General features: G+C 36.5%; 1 protein-coding gene across 5 annotated transcripts in view; it reads right to left on the bottom strand.

The window, feature by feature from the left end:
- The window catches only part of WDR72 (WD repeat domain 72), a 182,389-nt gene that overhangs the window by 85,175 nt on the left and 76,173 nt on the right, over positions 1 to 21,041 (bottom strand). For all 5 annotated transcript variants that reach the window (XM_059700763.1, XM_059700782.1, XM_059700753.1 and 2 more), the window contains 4 exons: positions 13,631 to 14,448; positions 10,608 to 10,699; positions 6,557 to 6,636; positions 828 to 1,023 (listed from right to left, as the gene is read on the bottom strand). In XM_059700763.1, the coding sequence (XP_059556746.1) occupies positions 828 to 1,023; positions 6,557 to 6,636; positions 10,608 to 10,699; positions 13,631 to 14,448 (1,186 nt within the window). The remainder of the gene's footprint in view (positions 1 to 827; positions 1,024 to 6,556; positions 6,637 to 10,607; positions 10,700 to 13,630; positions 14,449 to 21,041) is intronic.

Here is a 21,041-nt window from a genome sequence, read left to right as displayed (position 1 = left end):
CATATTTTTTAACTGTTTTTTTTTAAGTCACAGCTAATGACTGAAAAATCAGTTCATGTTTTACAGCAGAAATTTAGATTCACTTGCTTGCCATAAGCCATAAACATTACCGTTATAAAGTTATAATGATAAAATGTGTTATAAAATCAAGTGGTCTAACTATAAACCAGTTTAATTTTAGTTTCTATTATGTCTCTTATTCCCAGAAAAGAAAAAATCTGGCACATGGGTACTATCGTGGTAGCAAGTGAAAACAAACTTAGGACCCATTATGATGAAGTATTCTTACACTGTATATGCCATTAAGCTATTACTGTTCATCCTGTTTTCATTTTTTTTAAAATATATTTTATTGATTTTTTACAGAGGGGAAGGGAGAAGGATAGAGAGGTAGAAACATCAATGAGAGAGAAACATCGATCAGCTGCCTCAGGCACACACCTCCACTAGAGATGTGCCTGCAACCAAGGTACATGCCCTTGACCGGAATCGAACCTGGGACCCTTCAGTCCGCAGGCCAAAGCTCTATCTACTGAGCCAAACCGGTTAGGGCCAGTTTTCATTTTTAATCACTTAATTTCAAAAACATTTTTTATAAATGATAATAGGTTTTTGTTTTGGAGAAATATTTACTTATTATAATAGAATTGAGAGATTCTTTAAAAATCTGACAATTATAAGAGGAGATTGATGGCAGAACAGGTCAGATACAGGGCACTTGGCTTGGATTTTGCAGAAATGATATACTGTGAGCTCATATTCTCAAGAAGTTCTAAGTAGTAGAAAAAATCCTGAGGAAAGAGCATGCCAATAAATTTTGCACTTACTTTGCAGAGACAAACTGCCTGTAATACACTGTAACTCTAGCTCCTCCGTGCATTCCATCTTTGGCCGGATCTGCATCATCTGGTAGTTGTCATTCTCAGTCATGGACGCTGGTTCACTGTTGACTGGTGTCCTTCTCAACGTCTTCAGGTGCTGTTGAACTTCCGCCAAGAGAACAGCTTGTATTGCTTCAGTTACCTGTTGAGTTTGTGTTTCCGTACAAATTATATTTAGTATTATTACAAATAATAATCATCTGTTTTGCAAAAAACCCAAAGCCTGAAATTTCGATTAGAAAGGTTTCACATAAATTGCAATGTTCCATTCCACTAGGATTAACATCTGAAATAATTAAAATGCAGATACTGAGAACTGGCACCCACACCATCACACTGATCTTTCATAAATGCAAAATGCTATACAGGAAATTTGAAAGGAGTTTTGAATTCCTTCTCTTAAGATATTTTAACTTCTGCTGGAAAATAAAGGAAATTAATTTGAATATGTCACAATGCTCTTAAAGACAAGTGTATTTCCTCACACGATGTCTAGCTCTAAAGCACTATTTAGCTAAAAACACATGATTTAAACTAGGCTTAATATAGAAAGTTAAAGACAAGACTTTAATAATAACTCTTACTAAACTCTGTGTATGTGCATGTGGCTTTATATAGATCAAAATACTGCAAGGCTCAATTTCCCATTATTGTACATGCCCACTCAAGGACCTGTGTTTGACTGGAGGGGATGGGGAAATACTTGTCTCATGGCATCTAATCCACTATCTTCATTTTTAAAATAAACAATCTGGTATATGACATCCCAAGTTCTACACAGACTTGGTAGACAGGTCTTCTGAGCTTTGCTCCTCTGTCCGTTTTGTATATCTTGTGCCAAGGTTCTCCCCTCCTACCCTTGAGTAAAAAAGCTGGTGTACCTTAGCCTCTTTCTGGAAAGGAATGAGATAAAGTCTAGGAGTTAGGTCAAGTTCAAGGAAAGCCAAGTGCTGAATAAGTGAGGGGAAAAGGAAGGGCACCGCTGATCTAGGTGAACTTGGGACACCTTCCTATTATCCTTCTCTGACAGTTAAACCTTTCTATAGCCACCACCCATGCCTGCTCCTTTCTCCCCTAAACCCTGTCCTCCAATGACTCAGGTTCCACAATTGCCACCGCCCCCTCTGCATTATCCCCAGCCTACTCTTACAATGCCTGGGCGGGGGCTTTGGGGCAACACGAGGGTGATGGAGAGAGGCTGATGCCAAAGACAGAACATGTATTCATCTAAATATTTATTTAGTCTCTTATATGTGGCATGACAGCGTATGAGACTTTTAGGCTCCAGGGACACTCAGAGAGCTGTTGCTGATGGCAGATACTTATTAAGCTACTATGGCAGAAGGACCTTGGCCCTTGACCTTCCAATATGGGAAGCTTCCTAAAAGTATCAGAGGCTTCCTGATCACTGATCATTTCTCTGTCCTTGTTCATTCAAATGCTCACACTCAAATGCTTGGTTAGCTTGTGAAAAAAAAAGGATAATGAATGTCTACCAATGCTGTAGTACTGCCTGCCACAGTACAGGTATGTAATGCTCACTCATGCATATCACGTGATGAGATTCTCAACACTGTGTCAGTTATTGCATACCATGAATCTAACAGTTCTACAAATCAAGATACTAGTGAATCATGATATTAATATCTACATGTTATAATATGTGATATTTATTAACTATTTGAAATAATGTTTACTAGCATACACCCTGTATCACAAGATAGGTGATCCATTCTTATTTATGTGTATCATATAGTGGACCAAACTATATTAATTATTCATGAACAATTTCACATCAATGAATTTTATTTTAATTTTGTCACACATTTTATTTGACAGCACTGATTATAAGATGTGGATGATGTGGTAAAAAGAGCTCTAAATAAGAAATGAGAAAGCCTGGGCTTCTGATCCAACTATGACAGTAACTACAAATGCAACCTTTGACAAGTGCCAGTACTACTCTGGGACTTTACGTCCTCACTTATAAAACAAAGTCTCTGATACCGAGAGAGTCTAGAATGAGAGCTTCCAAACACAGGATCCTGTATGGAACTTTCTTCTGTCCATAACTGTAATTCAGAAGACTATTGGAGGACATCCTCAGACCCATGTCCATCCAGATTATGGCCTACCCCTCCGAATGAGCAGTTTGGCCTTATTAACCAATAATGATGGCTGCCTCTCACTGGGATCATTGTCATCTCTAGGAACACCCACAACTGGTACTTAGAAAGTCCTCTATCCCATTGGATACAAAAGTCTATAACGACCAGGATCAATATTCTTTCTTAAAACCTATAGGGATTTATGTAATTTCATCTAACATTTCTAATTATTGGGTTTATATATCATGACCATATTTTTTAACTGTTGAATTTTGGGGTTTTTGACATATTTTTCACTATTAATACATATTAAAAGAATAATTAATAATAGTTTCATTGAAAACAAGAGGAAGTAAAAATAACAAAATGAAACATACTAATCATAATGAATAGGATACTCAGAGCCACAAAACTTAAAAGTGAATATTGAATGGCATACCCAGCTGGAGACAAACTCAAAATATATACTTTATGCTCAGTGTGAAATCAATAAAGCATGGTTCCAATTCAGAGAAACTGTACAGCTTATAAGCAGGTTAAAATAACATTATCACTGTATCTGGTATACAGTGGGCACTAAAAAAATACTAATGGAATTGAAATAGATCCTGAACACTTTAAAAACATAAAATTTGGAAAGTAGAATTTATTGATACTTTCTAACTACCAATACTTCCGTTTCTCTACTATGTAAATATAGCAGATAAATTTTATAGATTGTAGGGAAAAATTTACGCCCCAAAATGTAAAATTTATACAGTATTTGTGATTTTAATAAAGAGCTAGAATTGGAAGCACTATGGGTATCAAGCTGTCTTCTGAATGCAAGTTTCTCTGGAAATAGATATACAAAGTATTAAACTCTTATGAGGGCCTGTGCAGTGATTTAAAATAAGGTTCACTAATCCATTAGCTGGAAAGAGATAGCCACAAATCTGGGCCATATACTGGTAATTATTACTAGAAGTATTACAGTGCCATAGGCAAGCTAAAAAATTTAATGGTTTTTTTTTTTTTTTTTACTAAGACCGTGAAATAGCACAGAATGTTATAAAGACCCATAAGAGCCCCCAAGGCCTGCTTATAGTTCCAATGTCCGGATTTTCTGGCATAAAAGCATTTCCCAATACCTGGCTCACACTGGTCTTTGCAGCATCTCCTGAAAAAAAGCCACAACACCTCTGCCTTAGAGGTTTGATGTTGTATTTCACTCACTAGAGTTCGATTAGAAAATCCCAAGTATGTTAGTGCAGCTTCAGAAACATGCAAATTAGCAACCCCAAATCCTTGCTGCTGCTTTCCCAGCCCTTATTCCAGTAAGATAAATTTTATAGGTAGTATGGATAAAATATGGGTATGTTTCTTATTTGAGAAGCAAAAGAGACAATTTCCAGATAACCTTACTCATCTGAAAAATGTATTCCTTCTTCCTTGCTCCCTTAAAGGTACCCTCCCCCTTCAACTTCTGAAGAAGGATTTTGCTCTATTTTACAAAAGCATTCCATTCCCACCTACTGCTTCTAAAACACATTGAAAAGTAGATTCAAGTTAACACGATGTGACAAACTGCTTAAATAAACAGCGTTGTCAGTAATTTGAGGACTGCTTAATGAAGCATTTAAATGGATACTTGCAAAAATTCTCATTCCCACTTTACACATGAGGAAAATAGTCAAGTTAACCCTATCTTCCAGAGTCATTCATCAGGCAGTGGCAGAGATGAAAGGCAAACTGTGAAGCTTGGACTTCCTGTCGTGTGAGCCATAAATGCTCTGGTAATATTTTTACCTGCTCCCAGCCTTTTGCACAAAGTCATAGTATCATAGAACCTTAAAGATCCACTAGTCCAAGTATGTCCAAACCACATTAAAACTTATCTGAAAGTCAATTTAACAACTACAAAAGATCTTTAGTTAGAGCAATTCAGGATAAATGGTCTGTTGAATTAATTTTCTTAAGGATTTTTCCCCATTGTGGAATTAGTTGGCTACTAGGAAAAAAAAAATCATACCTTTAACAGATAGACTCCTTTATTGATAATATGCTGGTAGTCAACATGTACTGATGTCCATTTGATTATCACAGAAGGTTTTGCATAGCTATTCATTCATTCATTCATTCATTCATTCATTCATTCATTCATTCATTCATTCCTTATTGACTGGCTGCTGTCACTACTGCTTTTCTGGGCACTGGTCAAAGAGGGGTGAGTGAGACCAAGCCCCTGCTCTCAGCAAGCTGCTATAACAGTGAGGGAACAGAAGATAAGCTAGCAAAAAATAAAGGTGTAGCCTGGTCAGCGTGGTTCAGTGATAGAGCATTGACCTATGAAACATGAGGACACAGTTCCATTCCCAATCAGTGCACATGCCCAGGTTGCAGGCTCCATCCCCAGTGTCGGGTGTGTAGGAGGCAGCTGATGAATGATTCTCTTTCATCATTGGTGTTTCTATCTCTCTCACCCTCTCCCTCTCCTTTCTACTCTGAAATAATAAAAATATATTAACAAATAAAGGTATAATTTCCATTAAAAACAGCACACACACAAAAAAAGAAAAGAAAACTGGGTAATGTGATGGTGGCTGGAGGCATGGGGTCAGTGAGGGGGAGGTGGCACTATTAGATGGAGTAATCAGGGTAGACCTCTCTAAGAAGTTGACTTTTGAGCAAATGATGAATGGAAAAATGAAAATTCCAGCTCAAGAGAACAGTAATGAGCTAAGGCGGAAATGAGCTTTGTATGTTCTGGAAATATAAAGATGCTCAGTATGGCAAAAATAGGAGGGAGAATGATAAGCAAAGAGGTTAGGCGAAGGGCAAATCATATAGAAACTTGTTGGCCATGGTAACCCCCCATGGCCAAGTTTCAATAACCATTCCAGTTGAGTTTACTTGGTTTTATAGTGTCAATCCCCACAGTTCGTTCTGAGTTAATTTTCTTTTGTTCCCTGTACCCAAAATAGTCATTTTTAATTGTCCTTACTGCTATTCTTGCCTTGCAAATTTGATATGCCTTAAGCTCATGAAGAAGAACAAAGTTCCAATAAGTACTCATCTAATCAATGCACAGATATTTTTTGTATGTACAAAACTATCCACTTACTTATAGGACCTAAAAAAAAGGACAGAAAAAAGAAAAGACTTCATTTGGGCATGGAAACCAGCCCTCTAAATTAGCTCCCAAATGAAGTACTCTCAGGATAGAAAAAGAATTTCTAATTACACTTAACAAATTCCTAAGCCTGGGGACATTTTGAAATAAAAAAAAAAATAGACAATTGTGCCACAAACTGAAATTTCAATGAGTAGTAAGTTACTGATACCATGAACACCCCTTCCTTAGCTCCCTCCATTCAGACCCCCTAACTTGGTGCACCCTCCTATATATTCCCCACTTTCCCGCTCATTATTAGTCTCTGCATTAGCCCCGTTGAATGAAATGCCCTGGGAGGACATTGGGTAAGGACAAGCATACCTACTCACTCGTACTTTCAAGCAAAGGGGAGGATGCATGAACCACAGCAGCAATAAAGCCTTCCATAATCAAGAACGTGAGCTGTGTCATACCTGCACAGACTGGTCTCTCCAACAGGAAATTAGCTTCAAAAGGGAAACGCCAGCTTCAGGTAGATGGGGTTCATTCTTGCCTAGAAATATACAGAACGCGTTTATATCTTGAAAGTATTCAAAATGGACGCACGCAATGGTCCTCAATCACTTGGGGAGACTTTTTTCATAAACACCGGAGCCCAGGGTCAGCTCTACAGAGATTCTGGTTTAACAGGTCTCAGGACGACAGTGGGTCAGGCATTAATACTCTGAAAAAGTACCTCAGATGATTTTCATGTACAGTGAGAGTCAAAAACCACTCATTAATTTATGTATTTATAATAATTATACTAATACATATCTATGTTAAATCAAATTCATCTTTATACCTTAAACCCATCTTTGTACCCTTTTTTGCCAACAAAATGCAATGACTACTAATATTCCCACCCAAACAGGTCACCAAATTTTATAATTCCTTCTTAATGCAAACAGTTCCTGAAATTGTACATTGCATCTATCATGCAGAAATCATATAAAAGACTTCCCTTGATTTGTCCTCACCCAGCTCTGCTACTCTGATCAATAGGTACAGCACTTCGGTTTTAATTTGCCTCATTTTGTTATGTATTGTTTCTTTTAAGGCTGCCCTCTTGAATCTCCTTTCTATCCATTTGCCTTAATGTTCAGTGTGAAATTTTAAGAGTGAGCTAGGGCTTGGTTTATTTAAATTGATCTATAGAGTGTCCAGCAGTTTCCTACACAAAAAGCACTTAATAAGTACCTTTTCATTAATTGAAAATGTACATATTATCATCTAAGTGAAAAATCAATGAATTAAGGCTTTCTGATGGGTAAAATATATTATCTAGACACCAGATCACTGAATGAGATAAAAACAAGGAGGGCTTGCGCTGGAGAGAAAAATGACTATGATTGTCTATTTAAATTAATGTGTTATATAGGTCTGAAATCCTGCTATCAACTTTTAAAATTAGTATTAGTCTAATATGTATTTCATTAAATCACCATTTTAAATAATAATAGATATATGTATGTGTGCATTACATCAGTAGTCAAGGGAAATGTGCTAGAAGGTATTGAATATAATATAAATTGAGAACATGAAAGAAATATATACAATACATAAGAAACTTATAACTCATTAATATCATCATTTTTCCTGATGGAACATATAATGTGAATTTGAAATGACCAAGATCAGGGCATAAAACATGCAAGTATGAGAGAGCACTATGATTTTGAAGTCATATTTTCCATTCTTCATGAGCACAGCAGGTAAGAGGACACTTTTTTGATCTCTCTCCTTTTGTTGACCTTGTGACTCTACCATCAAAGCAAAGTATTGGTCTCAACTGTAACTGCTTACTGGCATCAGGGGGTACTTCACAGTGCACTTTAATGTGACATTAAATTTTAATATGAGGTGGAAATGAGAGCCAACTTTTCTTGGCAATGTCAGTGAGTTAAAGAATTAATTGCAACTGAAGGGGGAAAGATAAAAAGAAAACATCCCAGGTTTACCACTATTACCTAGTCACCATTCTTGCTGACAGAAGTGGGTATTGGTTCCTGTCAACCCTTTAGAATGAGTGCCACAGTGTAATTTTATTCTTCAGGCGTTGATTATAGAATTAATAGCATGAAGTAAATCCCTCCTTTCCCTCTACCTCTCATCTTTCAATTATTAAAACACACAACAACATTTCCTTATTACCTAACTGGGTTGTAAATGCTATAAAGGCCAACTCCAAACATCAGGGATGCATCAGTAATAGCACTAGTTGCTCGGGCTGTGTGGTTTCGGCAGCCACAGGAAAGTCTGGGGCTCCCTGGCTCTGGTTAGCAAGTCTCTTGGTCTCTGCAGAAACCACCTATGTTATGCCTCAAATTCTAATCCATTTCCTAGTCTAATTAAAAAAATGAAAACAAGAATAAATACCCTAACAAGAACCACTACAGAAGGAAAAAAATAGGCAACCCAGAATGGGGCCATATAGGGAGAACATTACTAGTAATCTTAGATGTGAGAGTGGCCTGACATACTGGAAAGAGCAAGGGATTTGGAATAAGACAGAGTTGGACTAGAATCTGGCCACTGTGCTTATGATGATAAGTAAGTCATCTAAGTTCCCTGACCTCCAGTTTCTCTAAGGGTAAAACAGAGATAGTTCCTTCTACTATATAGTGTCCTTTATATATTAATTGAGATAATATATGCAAAATTATTAGCATAATTCTTTCAAAATACCAGTCACTCAGTAACTGAAGCTATTAATAAACTCCCACTCTAAAATATCCCAAATATTCTTTTCAGTAGCCCTATGAGGGTCCGCATGTGTTGCTGTTCAGGCCACTCCAATGTAGCAATAATATACTATATGACTTTGGAGGCAACATGCACACTATTATTCCAACTTTACAAATGCAGTAAATACAGCTTTTGAAGAACTAAAGTTACAGAAACAATAAGTGGCAGAACTGGATCTTGAACCTTAGCTATCTCCAAAACCACTGTCCTTTTAACTATTCATCCATTAATTCAAGCATATTTACCTAATTCTTTGCAGGCATTGCTCTAGGAACTGGGAACATAGCAGTGCATAAAGCTGTCATAAAAAGAAAAGGAAAACCTATGGAACTTACATTTTACTAGCCAGACATGGATGACAAATTTTAAAATATATATATATAGTATGTCAGGTAGTGAAAAGGATTGTGGAAAACAGTAAAACAGGGAAAGGGGTAGGGTTGCTGGGAGAAGGGATGACACCCTCATTGATGAAATGGCATTTGAGCAAGAATTGAAGGATGTGTGGTGGAGGTGAGGGGCAGCAGGCTGACCTCTGGAATCTGGGGAAAGAATTCCAGGCAGAGGAAACAGCTGATACAAAGGCCCTTAGACCTGCCTGCCATGTTTGGGTCTGAGTAAAAAGACCAGTGTAGCTGGACTATGGGAAGCAGGAAATGAGTATAAAGAGATGAGGTCAGTTGGGAGTGTGAGCAATGATGTAGGCAGAAAAGCCAGGTTATATAGGGTTTTCTATATATAGGGCCTTGTGGGTTATCCTAAACACTGTGGCTTTTATTCAGAGTGACACAGAAGCCACTGAAAGGTTTTTAAGCAGGAACATGAGGTTCTGACTTTGTTTCTAATAGGTCACTCTGGTTGCCTGGTTGGGAATAGAATGTAGGAATGAAAAATAGGAGCAGCGGGGTGGTTAGGAGGCCTCTGTAGTCATCAAGGCAAGAGGTGATTAAGGATCACGAAGGGTGGTTCTGTAGTGGAGAGAAGCAGTCAAACCTGGGATATATTCTGAAGGTAGATCCACCAAGGTGATTACTAAAAGGTTAGATCTGGAGTGTGAGAGAAAGGGAAACATCAAAATGGCCTCAAAGTTTTTGGCCTTAACAACCGGGAGGATAGAATTGCCACTTACTGAGATGTCAAAGATGTGAAGAAGCAGGTTTTTGGATGAATCTAAAGAACAAGACTGTCAAAGATTTCAAAGACCATTATATGACTTCTGAAATAGCTCTAACATTCTCTAGTGTAATAATCACTTATGTGGTAATAAAGATACTTATGTGCCCTAGCTGGTTTGCTCAGTGGATAGAGCGTTGGCCTTCGGACTGAAGGGTCCCGAGTTTGATTCCGGTCAGGAGCACATGCCCTGGTTGTGGGCTTGATCCCCAGTAGGGGGCGTGCAGGAGGCAGCCAATCAATGATTCTCTCTCATCATTGATGTTTCTATCTCTCTCTCCCTCTCCCTTCCTCTTTGAAATCAATAAAAAAATATAATAGTATTTTAAAAAGAAGACATGCATAAGGCTAATTTTAAAAAAAGATATACTTTTAAAAATGTTCACATATATTTCAATATTGGCAGAATACAAAAATATAACTGTGAAATGTAGACTAAATAATATAATAAAAAGACACATTGCTTATTCTAAATTGTAGAGTGCTATTTAGTTATAGAAATACTAGTTATTTTATGTCATAGAAAGAAAAACAAAACAAAACAGACTATATCTGTAACTTTACCATTTCGTAAGTAACTGTAGAAGCTTGAAATATGCAAAATATCATTCCCAGGACTTTTCACTTTGTTATGCACAGAATCCATTTTGAAAGAGCTATTGAAACAAAAAAAGATTTAAAGTATATTATTGAAAATATATAAAAATATTTTGAAAAATAGATTAAATAAATGAAACATATGAGTGTATGACCAATTTAACAAATTTGGAAAGTGAACACAGATTATTTTTAGCAATGTCTTCCACATTAATCTCTTTGATGAATCGTATTCCCTCATATTTCTCCTACCTAGCACCTTAATCCCAATTGAATTCTGAATTTTAGTTTATCAGTATTGTCTTGTGATCTACTTTTACAGAAGGGGTCTTGCTAATTTAGGTCATGCAATTTGTGGCTAATGCAAAATAAACATTTATTTTTAATCCTAATATGTTGACATCAGCCAAAGATTTCTCCCCAGGTACCGTGGGGATGTGAGGAAGGCAGGCTGTGCTCCAATGCGGTGACTCAGCAGCTTTCAGAGACTGCCCAAGTGTGTGCTCAGAGGCAGTTAGCTGTTTCCTTAAAATCCAGCTACATCATGGATTGTTACGCAGACAAGGACTTCTCATCCTTCACAACCACAGGGAAATGTTAGTGAAATGGTCAAACTTCTTGGAAGGATCTGATGACACATCTAATGCACATTATTTTTGATGTCCTGCCAAAGGACATGCAGTCTCTAACAAAATATCAAATCTGAAGCGACTGATTGAGGGTAGCAGTCTCTAATCCTTATACCTCCATTGGATAATGTTTAAATTAAGAATTCTATAAAGAATTTGCTAATGTGTGCTAACAATTTTCTTTTAATCCTTACCTGAGGATATGGCTTTTTAAATTGATTTTAGAGAGAGAGATAGAAACATGGATCAGTTGCCTCCTGTACATGTGCTGGCCGGGGATCAAACTCACAACCTTGCAGTGTATGGGATGATGCGCCACCTTAGCCACTTGTCCAGGGCTGTGCTACCGATTTTAAGGGAAGGCCTAGTGCCAGTCTATCATCTCCCCCAGTGGGCTTGAGACACATCCTGTACTCTGTACTTGGTAATCAGAAACAAACTCAGAATAAACATCTCTGACAAACAATAACTAAGTCCCTCACCTGCTCTGTGGGATCACAATTAGGCAAACAAATATACTTTTGTAGCAGCCCAAGTTTTTAATAATTTGAAGAAATCTTAACGATCACCTATCCCACCCACCTCATTTTAAAATGAGGAAAGCAAGGCCCAGAGGGTTAAGAGACTAGTACAAAGGCACATGGCTAGTTAACAATAAAATCAGGATGAATTCCTGGGTTTTCGGGCTCCTGGCTGCCTGCATTTTATTTTTAACCAGACTTTAGGTACTATGTAATTTTCTTAGTAATAGAAAGAAAAGTAAATGAAGCCTATCTGAATTTTTAAAAATAAATAAATAAGTAAAAGAAATAGAGGATAGTAAAGAACTAAAATTTACCAGTCTGTTTTCTCATTGTTAGGGCTATGAACAGAACATGGAAAACCCAGTAGCACAAAAGCATTATAATGGAAGGAAGTATAATACTGAATCCTGCATAATCCATCGGGACTTGCTTTGCTACCAGTCTGTAAGTCCACTGAGGGCAGGAACTCTGGCCATTACACAGTGCCTGGCACAGTTATTTGTTGAATTGAGCTCTTACCAAAGAACATCAATGTCAAGGACCACTTACCACCACGTACTGGGTAGATCAAACAGCATCTCTTCTGGAACGGCTTCCTAGATGGTTTTATCTCACACTAATTATTCTCTTTACACAGACCACCTAAAACACCTGTATTACAAATGTTTTTTCTAGTTTATTTTATTTTATTTTACTTCAATGTTTTCTATGTATTTCAGGTGCATTATTTTTATCATTTAAATGAGCTCATACCCAAATGAGAAATTTATGTTTATTTCCCCTATAGGCTGATGATTGAATTAAATCTTCTAATATCAGACTATGAAAAACTGCATTGCATTTTAGCAGTGGGAGAGGGTAGACATTCAGAGTCAAAGTGAGTGATTAATCAGGCTTTGGAATGAGACTGGTACTAAGCCTTGAATCAGACTCCAAGAAGCTGAATTAATCTTGGGGTTGGTATCTTCTCTTCATAAGCCTTAATATCGTCACCTATACAATGAGCAAAATAATAGGGCCTATAGCACAGCTTTGCTGTGCATTCTAAATAAAATCATGTATGTAAAGGGCTTCCATGGTGACCAGCAGATACGAAGCACTAAAAAACGAAAGTTATTATTACTAAACTGTACTTTCTACAAATTAATTACTGATGGTCTCTTCTATTTTAAAATGCCAAAGTATACATTAAATGGTGGGATTTGAGGAATTAAATTTTCAAATTTTTCCTTTCCTTATCTATAATAATAAAAGTGTAATATGCTAATTAGACCAGACATCCTTCTGGACGTCATTCCTTCTGGACAAAGCCATAGCGGGTGGGGGCCACGGCAGAGGCGGCAGAGGCCCCTGGCTGCGACAGCAGGTGGGGCCAGAGCCGAACCCCTTGCACAAATTTTGTGCATCGGGCCTCTAGTGATATATAAACCATGTCATTATAGGCGATTACTTAAATGTTCTTTGTTCATATTTAATTCACAGCAACAGCAATGTATTTCAAGGTTGTATGTATGTATGTAAGTATATATCATCTATCTATTTACTGAATCATTCAGCATCTAGCACTCTGATTTTCCTGGCACATATTATGAGAACAAGGGTTATTTGTTGAACAAATATATTTTAAAACAAATTTATTGCTCAAATTATCCTCCAATCCCAAAAATTAAAAGAAAGTTTTTTTAAATGTGTTTGGAGCTAAAGGAGTTGTTGCATATTCATTCTTCGTGTAAATGAAGAAAAGAAGGAGAAAGGCTAGAGAGTTGAATACAACAAATAATGATAATTTTTAAAATATCCCAAATAAGAATAGTCAAAATCTCTAGGCATGCCTTACCTATCAACTCCATATGCCAAGTCTACAGGCATGTTAACTAATTTGTTAACTAAAAATAGTCTTCTCAATAAATAAATTATAGTGTTTGACTCATGCAAAGCGTCGCAGTTATTTTCCAGCCCTCTTGGCATCCCAGCTTGATTTGGAAGAGTGGATGTGTATTTGTTTGACAATTCCAGCACTTTTCTGGAAAACAAATTGACTTTTGAGTAGTCTTTCTTCACTTCGGCATTGCATAAATCCCCACCTGGCAGCGTCAGTGAGAAGTGATCTTCATTTGAAGCAAGTCCTAAAGACACGGGACCCTGAAGCTTCAAAATATTGAGATGCTTAATGCAGAGGTTATCTAATTCTTTATCCACTCCCCACGGCAAAAGGCAAGATAGGAGCAATTTGGCTGCATCTATTATGAGGTTGGCATCAAATTTTCTTGATGGCTTAGGGTGTGTCTTTTTGGAGCTCTTCATTTTCTTCTGCCTTTTAATTCCATCATATTCTTCTAAGACCACGATGGAATTATCTCCTTGGCCTGGGGCTTCACTCACAGGCTTGGCTTGTGCCTCTGCTGAGAGAGAACCAGAGGCAGTTTTATTTCTTTTCAGCGTCAATGTTTTCTTCTCAACTGTACTTTTGGCTCTTCTCAGGATCTCACTGCCATAGAATGAATTGGAAGGGTCATTGTCACAGGCTGGCGTTGACAGCAGAAGTTCAACAAGGTTTTCCAAGTCAAACAGAAGGATATGAAAGCCAATGTTACTCCATTTTGTCTTCACAGGCAGGACATTAAAAGGACCTGAGAAAGACTTGACATCAGCAACCTGAAGGAGATTGAAAGAAACACAAAACTTTATGTGTTGAAGTCCTTATTCTTAAGTGATTTTACTAAAGGTCCCATGGGGTTAAAATGGCATAAACAGAAAGTATTAAGTAGCAGTACAAGTAATGGCAAGTCATTTTGATTTTTTTGTGTTACTTATAAAAATTCTCCTCTAAACATTCTATATTCTAATATACTTACACCATTTTTTTCTTTCTTAAACTTTTGTTTTTCTTTTTAAAAAATATAAATTAGAACCCATGGAATATAATGGCATTAGATTGACATCCTTTCATATACACTTTCACATCTTCCTATCAGTATGGTTATGAAGACATACAACAGTGGAAAAATAAGTTTGAAAATTAAGGAGAACAGTTAGAATACATGTAAAAATTTAGAAAATCTTTAAGAAGAATGGTCTCTCCAAACTTGTTTAACATTTTATTTAAATTTTTAAATAGTTGGAGGTAATCTAAATGTTAATCAATGTGAAATTGTTTTTATTTTTTTTAAAGGTACACCTTGTTCTTTCTCTGCCTAAAATGATTTTGCCCTAAATATTGGCATGGGGGATCCCATACTTCAGTGAGGTTCCTGCTCCTTGAAAAGGCCTTCCTAAAGTACCTCATCCCCTCATGCCAACCTACTACTTTCTATCATCTTCCTTTTTTCCTTCCTAGTACTTATATTATATACAATATTTATTTGTTTACTGTACATTTTCTCCAATAGCATTCAAACTTCACCTTTGTAGGAGTTTTGTATGTTGCTTTATTCCCAGTGCTCCTCTATAGCATTATTAGGGTATTTTAAAGAAAATTGATTTCAGAGAGGAAGGTAGAGGGAGTGGGAAATAGAAACATCAATTGATTTCAGAGAGGAAGGTGGAGGGAGAGGGCTGCCTCCTGCATGGCCCACACTGGGGATCGAGCCCACAATCCGGGCATGTGCCCTGACCAGGAATCAAACATGACCTCCTGGTTCATATGTTGACACTCAAACACTTTACCATGCCAGCTGGGCCACTATTAGTGTCATAATAAATATTTGTTGAATAAATAATTAACATATGTATATAATAGCATACCATTCAAATACTTTGAAATAATGGTGTAAAAACTATGTTTACTGGGAAAAATGTGTTCTATAAGGCAGAGAAGTAATACCCTTCTAATAAAGCCATGTGTGTATGAATGTATTGATATATTTACATATTGACATATATAAATTTATACATATAATATGTACATTTATATTCATGAAGGACATGCACTAAAATGTTAATAACTTAATTAGAAAGTGAAGTTAAAATAATCTCTATATGTTAAGGTTTTTTAAATTTAGGTTTTGGATTTCTTTTTTTTCCACTGATGACATTTAGTTTATAATCATAAAAAAGAAGATTTGAAAAACAAATCATTAAAAAATTTTAAAGATAAAGGTCCAGAATGGGTTTTGGTTTTATACAATCCTATTACTTGGACAAAAACACATTTTTTCTACCAATAAGATAGTGTAAGGATTAGTATAATTATTAATAAATAATTTCTGAAAACTAAAAATAAACACTATACACACTGAAAATGGACAAATGACATCAATAGCAATTCACATTAAAATTAACATATGAAAAATGTTTATAACCAGTACTAATCAAGAAGTGAAATTAAGATAGTAATACCATTCATTACCTATTCATTTAGTAAAAAGAGTTTCTTACATTATCTTATTATGCAATGTCTAATGCATATAAGAAATACATAAGCCATGTGTTTAGCTCTCCCATAAACTTCTACTTTCCTAAAGCTATCATCTTCTCTGGCTGTAGTATCTGAACCTCCTCAATTACTGAGCCAATGAAAATCATAGCAATGACTCTAGAAACACCACCCATTGCTTGGTTGGGTTTCATCTTCTTATTTGGTGGTCCACACAGCCACAGTAGGCCCATGGCACTGCTATAAACACATCTGTCCTGAAATATGGTCCCATAAGCCTCAGGAGCAACTGGACATTTTACATTCTTTTCAAATCATAAATGCTACTCCAAATTTATTTAGCACACTATAGCATTGTTTCCCATTTGGAAATAATTCTATTAAATTATAAATATAAAACATTATTATATTTTATTATACTAAAATGATGAAATATTATAACTCTAGCCTGTCATCACTGAATTTTTTTTCTTTTAAAAAGCAGTGAGTCGCCCTAACCGGTTTGGCTCGGTGGATAGAGCGTCGGCCTGCAGACTGAAGGGTCCCAGGTTCGATTCCGGTCAAGGGCATGTACCTGGGTTGCGGGCACATCCCCAGTGGGAGATGTGCAGGAGGCAGCTGATCGATGTTTCTCTCTCATCGATGTTTCTAACTCTCTATCCCTCTCCCTTCTTCTCTGTAAAAAAATCAATAAAATTTATTAAAAAAAAAAAGCAGTGAGTATATTGTTAAAGTCATGTCATCAAACAACTTTGAAAAAGAGTATTTACCATTATTTTGACATTAGTATCAAAGAATAACTATAAATGCCCATAATATTAATTCTTAAGTTCTTATATTCTGTATTACTAGTGGCCCGGTGAAAAAAATTTGTGCACTTGGTGGGGGGGTGCGGGGAGGGTGTCCCTCAGCCTGGCCTGCTCCCTCTCGCAGTCCAGGAGCTCTCTAGGGATGTCTGACTGACGGCTTAGGCCCACTCCCCACGAGTGGACCTAAGCCATCAGTCAGACATCCTTAGCACTGCCACGGCACGGAGGTGGGAGAGGCTTCCGCCGCCACCGCTGCACTCACCAGCCATGAGCACAGCTCAGGTCTTCTGGCTGAGTGGCACTCCCCCTGTGGGAGAACACTGAAAACCAGGGGGCACCTCCTGCATTGAGCGTCTACCTCCTGGTGGTCAGTGCATGTCATAGTGACCGGTCATTCTGCCCCCTTCTAACTGTAACCTTGCTTTTTCCTTGGCTGTCTCCTGACATGTTTTTTCCCCAACATTTACCTTCTGTCATCATCATATGTATAAGTATCCTTATTTTCATCGTCTGCAATCTCTAAAAAGCTGAGCCTGCCTCAATCTCAGTGCATGACATCAGCAAAATTTGTTCTGGTAAGATTACATAGAGTATGAGGATTTTTACAAAATACTTTATTGAGCCTAAAAGTGCTGGATAAGCTGAGTCACATAACCATTGAGGGTAAATGTACTGAGTTCATGGCTTTCTCTATTAACTATAAAGTACTGAAACATAGTGATTGAAGATGTTATTCCAGGTCTTCTTGAAAAAAACACACACAAATAAAACTGGGCACATTTTTAAAAATCATTATCAAGTTCACTTTTGTTTACAGTAACTTGGAATTCGGCCTTTGGGTGTTAGTTCTGCACTTTTCCGTAAACCCATCTCTAACCTCTGTGTGACCGGAGAAATTCACTTAAAAAAACTGTCGCCTAAGTGAGAAATAAGCGTCTCACAACACTAGCCCATTTAAGCACCTAATTACAGGGTCAGTCAAGAGTCAACCTGCTCCATAACAGATTGCTTTGGTCAGGGGGCTCCGATCTGCCCAGAGCTTCACTCAGGCTGCCCCCACTCTTGGATCCTGGTATATTCAGATATCATTGCCTTGACTTTGAACTATGTCTCTTCAAAATCTTATTGATGCAGAGGCTGGGGTAATTTGGAAAAGAACAAAAGTGTTCTATAAATAAGTCATTTCTCCATAGTCACAAATGAAACCACTATTTTCTATCCCTTCTCTAAACACATCTGTGCCTAAAATCATAGACCACTTTCCTGGTTCTCTTAAAAATTCTTTGAAATAGAATTTCAAGGTGAAACTTTTAAAAAGTTGGTTCAATTGTTAGAATGTGCCCCACCAAGGTTGTTTCAAATCACACTTCAGCCAAGCGTGAATCTATGTCATTGTGTTATACCATTAAAGAGTTCAGCATTTTAAAAATATTTATTAATCTGATAATAGAAAATCTGCATTGACGCTATTTTAGTGAGAACACTTTAATGATTATTTGTATTTTCCTGTGATATTTAAGTATGAATCTTTGCTCACTTTCCTATTTTCCTATTTATATTTTCCTTATCAATTTGTACGAGCCCTTTTGTATGTAAAAATATTAATCCTGTATTGAATATATTGCAAATAATTTTCAAGTCTCATTAAGTTTCATATTTATAGATTGGGGAGCTTGCAATATAGTTTTTAAAAAATTTTAATAGTAGAGATTATTACTTTTTTTCATTTTTAAATTTTGCTACTCCTAGGCCCTTCCTAACCAAATTAGTAAAAATATTGCCACATATTTTCTTCTAGTGACCTATCATTCTATATTTAAAACTTTTATTCATCTGAAGTTTATTTTTGTTAAAGGAGAAAGAAAGGGTATTATTTTATATATTTTTCAAACATTATACTCAATTATATAAAAGCCACTTATTAACTTTTCTGTAGAATTTTAAGTGCCATCTTTTTCCTAAGAGAAAATTATGATTTATATAACAGCACCTTTCTGGACTCTTTTATTCTTTTTTATCTATTTGTCTGTTCTTGAACCACTATGCACTATAATGCAGATAGAGACGTAGACATATTAGAAGGGAGTCCCATGCCCAAGATTCCTCTTTTTCTTAATTTTTCTTAGATCATTTTATATATTTATTTTTCCAGAGGAATTTTGTAATCAACTTATCAAGTTTCCAAAAACCCACCAAGGAGGTTTCGAAAGTTATTGTTATTAAATGTATAAATTTGTTACTATGTTAATTTTAAAAATGCTTTGCTTTCTCTCTGGGATTGCATATTAGTAAATCAATATTTTTTTATGTCTTTTAGTGATTTTTAAAACATGTATTCATATGGGTGTTACATATTTTTTATTAAATTTATCCCTGTTTATTTTCTATTTTTATTGCAATTATGAAGAGCATTTTTATATTTATTATATTTTCAAAAAAGTTTTTTTTGTATTATTATATTAATTTTGGTTTCAGCATTCCCATGCTTATCTTTATTTTTTGTGCTATTAGGTTTTCTCTTTTATTCATATTTTTATATAGAGTATCCACCGTTACTATATTTAAATAAAGGTAATTTGTTCCATTCTTCCCATCCTTATTATTTATATTTCTTTTTCTTTTTCTTGTTTTTAGTTAATCCTCACCTGAGGATATTTTTCCATTGCTTTTTCAGAAAGAGTGAGATAGGAGAGAAACATTCATGTGAGTGAGACACATCGATTAGTTGCATCCCACATGCAACCCAACTGGGGCCAGGAACTGAGTCTGTAACTGAGGTATGTGCCTTTAACCAGAATCGGACCAAAGACCTTTTAGTCCATGGGCCGATGCTCTATCCATTGAGCCAAACTAGTTAGGGCATATTTATTTTTCTTAACCCCTGGCATTTGCTAAAATGTTAAAAATATGTTCAATAATAGTAGGAATGGCATATTATTATTAATTAAATCAGTATGAATATTGCTGTTTTTTAAAAATATTTTAAATCATTTGATTCATACATTTTCCTAATATTGGATAAGTTGGAATGTTTTCCTAAATCCATGTATGTGAATAGCTACTCCTCCTTAATCCCTGGATGTAGAGAGCGCCTGGGAAGGCACATGGGCATTTCCTTAATTATTGTCAGCTGAATCCAGTGGCATTGGCAGAGCCATGTCCTGGAAACACACTTTGCCAAAAGGCAGGAGTGTTGTCAGCTTGACCTTCAGCCCAGGTGCCAGGGAGTGGGTTTTGTTATTTAAATCCAGCCAAGCACCAGGAATGAATATGACTCGGGCCCACCCAAGAATGCACATAATCTCCTTTGTCTTGACTTTTAGTGAAACTTCCTGTTCGTTGCTGTATAAAATAGACACGCTGCATTGGCTCCATCAGAGGACAGTGGTCCTACCCGGCCGAGCTTTTTTCTTCCATCTCTGTGTCTGTCTCTTTCTTTCATTTTTTCAATCCCCAGCAGCCCCTACTCAGGAACCAAACCACTCCCTACTGGACGCAGAGAAGAGAGAAATATTCACGCCTAGACATTTAAATTAGATTTATACAGGTAAATGAAAGAATACCATTTTAACAGCATAAACTAGCAATAATTACATAATAACATGTAATTCTAAATAGCTCCCCCATCAAAGATTTCTTAAAGAGAAAAATAAGACAGTAGTTATTGGAGGCTTAGTTAAAAATCTAACCAGGGTACTGATATAGAAGGATGTGCACCAAATATTTCTCATTTGACAAAGCAACCTGTAGGACAGCATCTATAATATAATCTCATTTCTATATGAAAACAAAGTTATACATATGCACACAGATCTATACACACGCCTTTATTCTATGGCCTAGAAAGGAGCACGTCGACAGCATCATGATAACGGAGACTAACACAAAGGCAGTGGTTTGAAGAGTGAGAGAGCTTTGTTGACTACCCATAAACGTCAGGGTCCTCCCTGAACTGTCAAGCACTCATTTCCTAAAATCCAGCCTTGATCCATTAGTGATACATGAAAACCAATACTGCTACATCGTATTTTGGAAAGTCTTAAGTTACAACATAAACCATACCT

The sequence above is a fragment of the Myotis daubentonii genome, chromosome 1 (genome assembly GCF_963259705.1).
Source record: "Myotis daubentonii chromosome 1, mMyoDau2.1, whole genome shotgun sequence".
Classification (NCBI taxonomy): domain Eukaryota; kingdom Metazoa; phylum Chordata; class Mammalia; order Chiroptera; family Vespertilionidae; genus Myotis; species Myotis daubentonii.
This window is presented reverse-complemented; position numbering and strand designations above follow the sequence as displayed.